Genomic DNA, 11,565 nt, shown 5'->3' with positions numbered 1-11,565 from the left:
CTGTGCTAATATGCTACTGCGCAGTAGTATTAGGCTACTGCACCGTTAGTATCCAAAAGAACCCATCTGCTGGCACAAGTTACTGTGCATTGATTTAGTACTTGGTTATCTAAGTATTAAAGTTAATGGGTATTAACAATGGTGCATTGATGAAAGTATAGATGCACCCAATGTTATGTAGAAATATCTGGATAATCTTTAAAATTAAAAGAAAAAAGTTGACTATATTTGCTCTGCTTATACAATTATTGTTTAATATGTCTTTCTTGTTGAAAGATTGTTCTAAGAAAAGTTGTTATACCATACTGCAAAATTAATGCCAGTGGAACCATTTCCTATAGAAATGAATAAGGTCATTATTTTCAACTGGTCACTTATCTGGTAGCTGTATAATGATTATGAGGTAAAAAAGAAAATCCTTTTCCCCAAGTTCCAAGGAAGGCTTGATTCAGTAAGCATGACCTGAAAATGTCTAGGATCACTGACAGGATAGGGGCCTACACAAAATTCCATTGCTTCCACAACTTTCTTTTAAAAAACATAAGAAGTGGTTGTGACATTCTCAGGGGTTGGAGCACCAACCCAACAAAGTTGGAGACCTAGGTTCAGTTCTTAATACAAACCAAGAAAGTTCAAATTCATATTTCCCAACTCCCAGGAGAGGGCCCTGACAACTAGGTACAAGTTATTTTTGGGTGGAGCACTTTCTAACACTGTGGTATTAGCTGTGCCAGTGTTCCAAAATGAATATAAAATGAATGGAGCCTGAGATTGAACATGACTGAAATGTAGTGGCTAGCATGTCAGGAGTCCATGATTCTGAACATGGTTTCTTGAATTTTATCTAATAACTTTTGAATGAAATTGTCTTTTCTGCATTCTATTGGAAGATAGGAGTTGTAGTTTAAATACCTCAGTCAGCTGAGAACACTGAACCCACATCGCCCACTTCCTGGACAAGCACTCTAATCGCTAAGATATTAAAAGTGGGAGAAGAACAGCACCACAATCTTCTGCTTTGCTGCAGGTTCTGCATCCTTGTAGGAAAGAAAGGCCTCTATTGCATGTTGAATAAGGCTAGGAATAAGGCTAGACCACTAATTCCCGATCTCAGAGTTTCCTACTAGGTAGCTTTTGGAAGCATGGTGAATTTAAGCATGCAGCCTGGAACCCCTGAGAACTACTGAGGCTCTCAACAATTCTGAGCATGGTGAATTTAAATGACTTCCTGCTTCTATTTTCTATATGCTATTTTAAGGTGCTTAACTCAAGCTATGAGTAATACCAGCTGTCAATAGGACTTTTTATATGCTAAGCATCAGATACTGGTTTGGCCTAAATATATTTTGACTGATGTCTATTCCCTATATCCTGCTGTCCTTATTCAAAAAAAAAAAAGACTCCCATCAATTGTTGTTTTTTTTCTTTATTAAAACATGTGGAGAGCACAGTTATAAAAGCAGTTAATAACTTGGCTGTTTTGTTAAATTTCAAATGGTAGGAAAATGTACTAGTTTTGATGCATTTGGAAAAGGGGGACAAAAAACAGAGAGAGAGAGAAAAAGAAAACTCTAAGGCTATGTTCCCTCAGAAATCTTGTTTTCCTGCCAGCTTGTCTGATGTGTTGCTACAGAATCTGGTCTTTCCAGGTCCATAGTTCCTGGGGTATCCTTACAATATGGATTGTTTCAAAGTAAGGAATGCTAGAGGTCCCAAACTGTCTCCAGGGCTGCCCTGCCATGCAGGCTACTTCAGAGTTGCGATAGGATACCCTTGTTCCTTGACTAAGAGTCTGGCAGGCCTAGGGAACTGAGAACTTAGCTGGAGTTCTCAACCTATAACCCAGGGGTTGGCAACCCCCGGCACATGTGCCATTAGTGGTATGCGGAGACATTTTCCCCAGTGTGCCGGGAGGCATGCAAAGAAATTGTGGTTTTTTGTTTGGTTTTTTGTTTGGTTTTTTAAGTTGCTGCTCTGGGCTTTCCTGTGCAGAGCAGCCCTTGGTTGGTAGGCTGGGGTGCAGCTCTCTCACCAGGGTGGAGCCAGAAGAATGTGGGCAGGGACGCTGTCTGTGCTGTACTGTCCCTGCCCCTTGAGGGAGCTGCCCAGGCAGGCAGACACCCTGTCCCACCCGAGGCAGCACTGAGGTGCCAAGTGTTGGGGCCGGGTGGTCGGGACAGGGTCTGGACAGCGTGGGGGGAGGCGCCACGGACAAGCCAGCCTGGTCAGGCCCTTAGGAAGGCAGAGTCTGGGAGCTGCCCTGGAGCTCTGTGTGCTTGAGCTGTGGTGGGCAGGAAGGTGGGGATGCCCAATGGCATCCATGGTGGGGCCTGGCCCAACACACGCAGCTCCACAGGGATGAGCTGCAGCCACCCTGTGCATGTGAGGATCCTGCCTGGATGCAGCAGGATGCCAGGCTCAAGAGGCTTCCATCTCTGGGATTGGTCTCCCTGCATGCTGGGTACAGTGCAGGCAGGGCAGAGCCATCCCTAATGCAGGGGCCTGGCTGCAGGAGCCCCCTGGAGCCTGGGAAAAGCCACTGCGGCTGCCTCAGCCTGCCCGTGTCCCAGCCTTGCCCACCCACAGCTCCCGTCAAGGGGCCAGGGCTGGGGCAGGCACTGCAGGCTCCTGGCTGAGTCAGACTTAAGCACTGGCTGCGGGGTACAGAGCCCAGGGAACAGCCTGCAGCTGCAGCTCCCACTTGCAATGTACCCGGCTGGCACAGAGACCAAGCAGAGAGCTCACTGAGCCCAGTGTCCTGCCCCAGCCAGGCAATGTCCCTTTGTGGGCAGGGAGGCTGTGCCCCATCCTCATGGAGCTGTGCAGGCTGGCTGGGCTCCACCTCTGGTACTGCTGGGCCCCACACTGTGGCCCGAGTAGCAGAGCCCTGGGGCAGCCCCTGCTTCCCACCTGACCCCAGCTCTCCTCCAGCCACAGCCTGCCCGTAGTGACTCCCCTGGTGTCTGCTGCTCCCTGCTCCTCTCTCCCTCTCTTCCCCCTCATCAGAATATGCTTAACAATAAAAAATTCACAAGTACAAGGCAGTACAGGAAGTTTTATTTATTGTCATCAGGTCTTGAATTTTTAGAAAGCCTGGTATTTACTGTAAAAAAAAATAAAATAAAAAAAAGCAACATTAATTATTAATTATATTAAATATGCAGTGCATCCTCTATGTACCCCCTCTGTCCCAGTTTTGTTTTTGTGGCATGCCAGCACTCTGGCACCTTACAAGGTAGATGTGGTTTTTTTGGCACTCCGGTCAAAAAACGTTACCTACCCCTACTATAACCTCTCAAAACTGCTGGGTCTCTCTGGATACAGGAGCCTGGAAGACAGGAGCCAGAAGCATGAAAGATTCCTCAGTGACTTAAGTTTCCTTCTCTGCCTATTAAATCATTAGTAGTAGTAAGCCCTGGAAGTCAGAGTTGGGATCCGTGGAGCCTAGGATCTCAAGCTTAAATTTGTTTTTACATTTTTTTTTTAAATAGCATACTCATTATTTCAAGGATTTTTCCAGATTTTTGTTTGCACAGGAAATTTAAAAAATGTTAACTTTTCATTTGGAAAGGATATGCTTAATTAATTTTAAAACAATGAAATGTCCTATGGAATAGAAATCCCAACTTTTAACCATTAAGGACCAGGCTTGGCAAAGTGTGGTTAAGTGATGGGAAATTTGTGACCGAAAGTTATCAGAGAGTATTAAGGAACTAACTTGATGTTAGGCTCCTGTCAGAACCTACGCTTTACAGAAGTCAGCACTTGGTTTTAAATACAGGTGTCTGCTTGAATGCAGAACTATATATATTAAGAAAAATGCTTTTATATGCTCAGATTATTTATCGATTGAGTGGATTCCGTTATCTCGCCTGCCACAGACAGATATGCACTCATGTCAAGCAAACCATTCATATGTGTACCAAGCTGCCATGGCTGACCCATCATTCTCTACTCTATGGAGCACAGCTACACATGCATTTAAGCGTGACTAAATTTACTGCATATTTAGCACTTTTTGTCTGGTATCTACATATGCAGAGACTTGGCACTAACTATAGTTGCCAAGTCCTTCCAACCCTGCCATGTGCCCCTGTGGCCACCAAGGGGAGCTCTAGCCTCCAGACACATGGCTGACAGCACTTGGCAGCCATGTTGAAGCCAGAGCCAGCTGCCCGCGTGTGACAGCCATCTTGGAAATGCAGCCCTAACCTCTGATCCCTGGCCAGCATCTTCTCTGCCCAGGAGCCACGTGCCTACCACAGGGGCAGCATGCAGCAGCTCCCTCCTTGGCCACCCAGCCTTCCTGCACCACAGTTGCCCCTTCCCCTGCCAGTGACCATCAGTGCCCCACTGCTCCAGCCCTGCCCCTGCCCCTGCCCCTGCCAGCAATGAATAGTACCCTGTGTTCCTGCTGCCCATGGTGCTAGCCATACTGGCCCCAACAGGGCTCTCCCCACCCCACCTAGGTCCCAGAAGAGCCACGCGCCTGTCAGTGGAGGCCAGGGCACCAGGTGCAGAAGGCCCTGGCTGACCCCCTCCTCCTTCACTCTCCACTCCAGCCCTCCTGCCCCACTGGCCACCCCCAGCACCACTCTCATGATGCACACATGGTTGAAGCAAAAATACTTTATTTCCCTAACAACACCCACTCCTCTTTCCCTGTTCTCTCCCCAACACACAGAACCCCTTCCACCCACCCCCCTCAACACACAGAGTCCCTCCACCACCCTTACCACCAACCAAAAATAAAACCCCACTTACAATCACAAAACTATTTGCAGTATATCTGGGGGGCTGTGGAGTGGAGGCTAGGAAGCAGAGCCTGGGGGCAGGTGCCCAGAACCACAGCCTTAGGATGTTTCCCCATGGGTCCAGGGGCTGTGGTGACCCCAGTGGGTGGCAGTCTCATGCATGGCTGTGTCTTTAGGTGCATGGTGCAGGGGAGAGTGGTGGGGCCTGGCCCAGGCAGGCTGCAACAGGCCCAGGGTGGGGAAAGTGGCAGGGGATCTGAAAGGCACCCAAGGACCATCTCCCAGGCCCAGGTAGGGACAGCTGCAGGGTGGTGAGAGGAAGCCGGGGCCCTATGGGGCCATGGACAGGGTCTAGGCTGTGAGGGGCATGGACGTGGCCACCAGCCCCAGGAGGATGGCCAGGGCCTGGCTGTTAATGTGCCCCTGCTGCTGGAGAAGTTCTAGACGCTCCCACTTCAGAGTCTCCATGCCCTGTGGTCCCACTGCACCCAGCCCCGTGCCTCCTCCTGGGTGACATCCTCCACCTGCTGTCCTGCTCCCATGCCTCCTGCTTCTCTGCCAGCACCACCAGCTGCTGGTCCATGGTGCACCCCGACACTGCCAGTGCATCCAGATGGCTCTAGCAATGGGTGGTGGTGACCCAGATCCTGCATCCTTGCTGGGGCTGGTGGGCTTTCCCACATGTCCAGATGTTGGCCCTGCAGAGGCCAGAGACGGAAGCCTTTTGTGAGAGTTTGCAACGTTTCAGAGATACGATGCACTGCACTGCCCAGCCTCAGATTGGTGGTCATCCGTGCATGGGTACACACAGACCATGGTAAGTAGGCTGGGCAGACCTGGGCCCAGGTGGCTACCAGCCAAGACACCTGTTCCCCTGTGGCTGATGGACCACTGGGTGCTGACTGCAGGCAGACTGCTTCTCCTATCCCCTTTCCAGGGTAGGCAGGCCAGGCTGCTGGCAGCAGCTGTTGCCATGACTCCAGACCTTGCTCCCCCTCTCTGCTGCTACAGGTCAACTGGTCTGCTGCACTGCCACCCAGCTCACAACATCTTGGCTTGGGGCATGCAGGGCTCCCAGATAACTGGACTGAGGGGCTATCCATGTCCCCACCCTCCCTGCAGGGGACCTTTCTGGGGAGGTGCCCTGGAGCTGCCTCCCCTGCATTGCTGCTGTGTCCTAAGAGTGCCCCTTCTGTGTGTACCCTGCGTGGTGCACAATGAGTTGTTTTTGAGGAGTGCCTTAACGACTATGCCCTGCTGCTATTGATCCTCCTGGTGACCTAGGAACACCTGTGCTCCCGGTTTGGGACGCTGAGCTACAACAGCACAGGGGGCAAGCCCTGATTTCCGAGAAACCTCTGCCACCATCTGGAGGGATACCTGTGGTTACAGAAAAGCTACAGGGCTACATGTCCCTGCCCCCCACTGCCAAGGAGGACATTGCCACTGGCATCAATGCCTTCCTCAGGGTGTGAGAGGCCCATGCCCATCCAGCTGCAGAGATGTGGGATGCTAAATAAAGTGTGTTCCACCTCTCCATGTGCTGTAGGGGGGGAACCCATGGCCAGGGGAGTTCAGGTGGGCCAGGCAGGGAGGGGGGCAGGTTCTGGGACTGGGAAGGTCTTCCCCTCAGTGTGGGACTTACCACATGTCCAGGAGTGGTGAGGCTGGCAGCTTGGTGCAGGTCTCCCTGTTGGCATCTGCTACTGGCTGCTCCAGGTATCCACATCCCACAGTATGTAAGTGGACAGTGCCTGGCCAGGGCCTCACCCCCAGGGAGCAGCTGGCACTGCTATTGCCCGGTGGTGATGTTGCTAGTTACTAATCATGATGCAGTCTGGGGCTGCACTGAGAGTGAGGCAGCCAGTGGCCAGGGTTCTCTGTGCTGCCAGTGGATGCAGCAGCTGGGGAGAAGGACCAGAAGGCTGCTGAAGCCCTGAGGACCCCTCCTCTGGTGATGTGTCAGTGGAGTGGTCAGGGCAGGGTTGGGGCTCAGGCAGGCCACCCCTGCTGGAGATAATCTCAGGGGTGCAGCCTGGGTCCTGAGACCAAAATATGGGTCAACTCCCACACAAAAGCCATGGTCTTGCAGGCATGATCAGACCAACGATTGTGGTTGGGCATGGCCGTCCACTGTGCCCACAAGGCCTTGACCTTAATATGACACTTTCACACTGACTGGGAATGCACTCACTCCAGGGCCTCATAAATGTGGGCATCCCACAAAAACTGGCTCTATGTCAGCACTGCCTCAAGTGCCACAAGGTCACCAACCTCCTCCTGTGTCCAGTTGGGGATCTAGGCAGTCGGCATGGGCTTGTGCATGTGGGCATAGCTGGGGCTCAATGGGGAGGAACTTGATGACATGATGTCCTGTGCTAGTGCTCTGAGCCTCTGCACAGATGTCCCTGTGATGCCGGCCCTGGACAGCTGGTAGCAGCACCCGAAGCAGGGGCATGGCCAGGGATTGGGAAATGCACAGCAGAGGCATTTCACTACAGGATCTGCAAGGACAGGTAGCACTCTCAGGGTCAGCAGCAGCAGGAAGCAAGTGCTGGCCCTGGTGCCAGAGACAGCCAGCCAGCAGCCGTGGGGGGGTACCAGGGCTGGGCAAGGGGTGCAGCAAGCTTCAGCCCTTTGCAACACTCACTTGTGGCTAAGTAGCACCTCTGGAGAGGGGACAAGCCAGGCAGAGCCAGCCTGTGGCCTGACTAGGGGGCACATGGGGCCTGCACTGGTCCGACAGACTGCACAGGCTTCAGCAAGCTTCTGTGCAGCATACCCAAGGCACAAAATGGCTGCAGGCTTTTATAGCCTGCAGCTAGGGGCTGCTAGAGAGAAGCCTGGAGCAGAAGCAAGGAACCTGGGGAATGCTCAGGCTGGCCTCTAGTGGCTGAACTGACCCAACAATAAAGTTAGTACCAGTGTCTACACAAGCATTACTGAGCATTAACCACCTAAGTTTGATACCTGCATTTGCAGGTATCAAATTTAGTCACAATTAGCCATTTTTACTGAGCAGTAAGGGTGTGCACGTGTAGACATGTTCCTGTACTGCACAGAAAATTAAGCTAATGTGCATTAATGTATCTCATGTAGAGGCATCCTGTGAGTCTTCTCTGCTATGAGATACAAATTTAAATTAATTTGTGACGATGACAAATGACAAACTTTTGCAGTTTAGCTGCTGCTACTTAAGCTAGTTTGACCTGCTTGTTTCAAGGTTTCTTCTAGATCTGAAGGAACAGAGAAGTTCTCCAAAGCTTTAATGACCAGAAGCAACAGACATCTATTTAGGCCTGTTTCAAATTACTAATACATAATGCACAGAGGAATCTAGGCAGACAGAATGGACAAGAGAAATGGACTAAAGCTAATGTCACAGCAAGTCCAAGACAATGGCAAAGTATGTTCTAAAGAGAGAACAGAGTTGTCATTTTGGTATCTTTCACAAATGCTTTTTATTGTTCACTACTTAAACAGTCTTTTTTCATAAAGATCAATTTTAAAGAAAGAAAACAAATGTTTTCAATCTGTAAATTATATTCTGTAGATTTTTTTTTCTCCTCGGTTGGCAAGAATATACATTATTTGTTTTCATTATTTTTAAAACTAGGTTGTCAAAGTAGCACCATTAAGAGCTTCTATATGCCACAAAGTTACTGTTATGGGAGTATGATGGCAGTATAATTATATAGTACATCTTCAGAGAAATAACTCTGGCATAACTGAAGATTACTTCTGTTTCAAATTAATCTGAATGACCCCCATTTTTACTGCTGTTGAATTTTTAAGTGATGAAATGCCAAGGCACTGGAAATTAACTGATGAAGCCTAAACAAGTTCAGATCAGTGATGTAGAGTTTCTTTGTCTTCATCTGAGTCCTATACACTTCAGCCAGGAGCAATATTTTATAGAGAAATGTTCTCTTAATGAATCCAAGTGCCTTTTAGCTCACTAAGAACATATCAATGTGTAGAAGAGGAAGGAAGTCCATTAGCTGATGTTCATGTGTTTGTTCACCAAAATTGTGAGCATAAAAAATGATCAGTATGACCTAGAATTCTCTGAACTTTGCCATAACTATTTGAGGAGGATAGGACAACAGAGCTAAGTGAAAGTGGGGGCTATAGAAAAAATGTTGGCTTTACTTTTTTTTTTTTTCCTTGAGGGATAACTTTTTAAGGGAAGATCAAGGAGCAGGCATGTTCTCAAACCTTGTTACCGAGTAATGGGATTTGTTATTGTACCTCCTGTACAGCACTTAAATTTACTACTTAATTTATGTAATTGAGGTACCACTAAGAAAGAGCTGAGTATACTCTGACTTAATACTTCTACTTATTTCCCTCATAAAATTTTTAAGCAGTAAAAAAGAAAAACAAACAAAACAACCCCCCCCCCCAAAGAGCTGAGCATGATGATAATTTAAAAAGGGGGAAAGAAAAACTAGTGAAAAAATACTTGCACTTAGTCAATAAGCCATAGAAGGGGATTTGTCAAATGAGGATGCTGAGCAGACTGATATTTTTACATGTTCACAAATGCAGAAATCACATACACACCCCCACATTTTGAGATAGTAAGACTAGGCAGAGAGAATGTAACAACTTCACGTATCTCAGCTAGACAGAACACTCCACACACCATAATATACATGTAGATAATTAAATAATTAGACATAAATAAGCATTGGAGTGCTTCTAAGTCTCAAAAGAGTAATGGTTTTGTCCTCATTCAGCTGTATGGATGAATCCTTTGTTCTTAGGAAATGTAACAGAACTCAGAAAGGTGACACAAAATGTACTTGCCAGGTTTAAAGGAGGTACATTTTCTTCTAATACTGTGAATGTTTCCTTTTCTGCCTTCATTAAGGAGTATACATTCATCTAGGTTTCTTCCGCCAAGCATGACTGAACCCATGCCATGTTGAAGACTTGCAGAGGCCTCCAGCTTATACAGCCAAATAGATCTATATTGGCTTTTTTAATAAAGACCTGCAGGCTTGACCTAACCTGTTTACACATGAGAGAGAGAGAGAATGACAGACATTGCTAAACCAAAGAAAGTTGATTGAGAGTTGCTTTAGAGTGATCTCTGAAGTGCTCAACAAATTTGTGATTTTGTTGAGAGTCAGGGTACAAGATAGGATAAAGCAAACGTGACAAATCTGGGCCTACTGAATTATCCCCAAGTGTCAGCCAGCATTCTGCAGTATCACACAATGATAACACTATCTCGCTATTTGCTCTCAGACCTTACTCCTGAAGAATAGAAAAGAGAATGGTTTCACTAAAATTTATTAACACTAAAGCTAAAACCTTTTTTCCCCTTTTTTTGTTTGTTTCTGCTCAAATGTCAACACAATTCCGTGGAAGAGGTAAAGCTAAATGTTCTGGACCTGCTTCTTCCTTCTCGGTGAATTAGCAGTGTTGTAAATTAAGTGATGTGTTATTGAGAAGGGCGGGCCTGCCTTCCTTTCACCGAAGTAAGTCTTGGATTAATATTTTCTGGAAGCTTTCTGCTGGAATTTTTCCCCCAAATGAAAACAGAGCATGTAGCAATGAAACATTATTAGTTTGTCCTTAACATTTTAGTAAGAGCACCCTCTGGTGGTTATTAATTAAAAGCCCAAACAATTATGTTTTTTTCCTTCAGAAATTGCATAACATATTGGATATGACACTATTTTGATAGTTAAGGTGTCAGGTTCAAATCTTTCTGCTGTTACATATTTCCATTAACCAGCACAGTGAAATATATGAATACATTAACCATTTTTTAACCCAAAACAAAATATATAAAATGTTCTAATTGGTGCATTCAATCACTTTATATAGAATAAATATTAATTTAATTTAAAGGGGTCAAATTAATAAATAGAAACTAAGGACATAAACATTCGTCCTTTTAAGATTTATTACAGCATATTTAGAGTCTCTGGGAAATTAGCCTGGACTGTAGCATGCTTAAGTGGTCAAATCACATGTGTTTTCCTAACCTGCTTGTACTGTGACCACATCATGTTTACCAAGGTTGCTTTAACATGTTTAATTATGACAGGCCACATTTTCCTTATCACATGCACTGTTAACTCCCAAGAATGATTGTTTAACGCTTTCTCTCAGGTATATTCCATTTGAAAGTTCCTGAGTCCTCACCTGTTGGTTCAGCTATTGGGAGAATCAGAGCTGTGGATCCTGATTTTGGGGAAAATGCTGAAATTGAATACAACATTGTTCCAGGAGATGGAGGAAACTTGTTTGACATCACCACGGATGAGAACACACAGGAAGGGGTTATCAAATTGAAAAAGGTACTTAGTGCACATCCAAGATATAAGCGAGTAGCTAAAATTTGAAAATAAGTAACACAAACAATTTGGAATCGTACATGATCTGTATTATATCATGGGGAATCGTAGCCTCTTTGACTCAGCTTCTTGTGTTTATGAAATTTTTTGTGTGTGTTCATTAACAAAGGACTTAGAGCTGAGTTTACAAAGGGACTTGGGTATTTTGATGCTAAATACCTTGCTCAGTTATACAGTGCCTGTTAAACATCAAATGAATAAAGAGTCGGTGGAATAGGGAATGGAACCCAGATTTCTCCATGCAAGGCTCCTTGTCCAGGTGAAGGCTGTAATCACTGTCTGCTTCTTCTATGACTAAGGAGGCCTAATGACTCTTCAATATATATATTTTAAATAGTATAGATTCAATAACAGAGTGCCCGCATCTCAGAAGAGCCTATAGGTAGATGGTTGGGATACTCTTCTCGGAGGTGGAAGGTGTGATTTTTAAATCCCTC

The 11,565-nt window shown here is 46.5% G+C and overlaps 1 protein-coding gene across 1 annotated transcript in view; it reads left to right on the top strand.

The window, feature by feature from the left end:
• CDH12 (cadherin 12) overlaps positions 1-11,565 on the top strand; it is a 436,693-nt gene that overhangs the window by 346,050 nt on the left and 79,078 nt on the right. The window contains exon 6 of the mRNA XM_019521449.1: positions 10,884-11,071. Coding sequence (XP_019376994.1) covers positions 10,884-11,071 — 188 coding nt within the window. The remainder of the gene's footprint in view (positions 1-10,883; positions 11,072-11,565) is intronic.

The sequence above is a fragment of the Gavialis gangeticus genome, unplaced genomic scaffold (genome assembly GCF_001723915.1).
Source record: "Gavialis gangeticus isolate Ggan-Ray unplaced genomic scaffold, GavGan_comp1, whole genome shotgun sequence".
In the NCBI taxonomy this organism is placed as follows: Eukaryota; Metazoa; Chordata; order Crocodylia; family Gavialidae; genus Gavialis; species Gavialis gangeticus.
The sequence above is the reverse complement of the archived record's forward strand: the minus strand, read 5'-3'. Positions and strand labels throughout refer to the sequence as shown.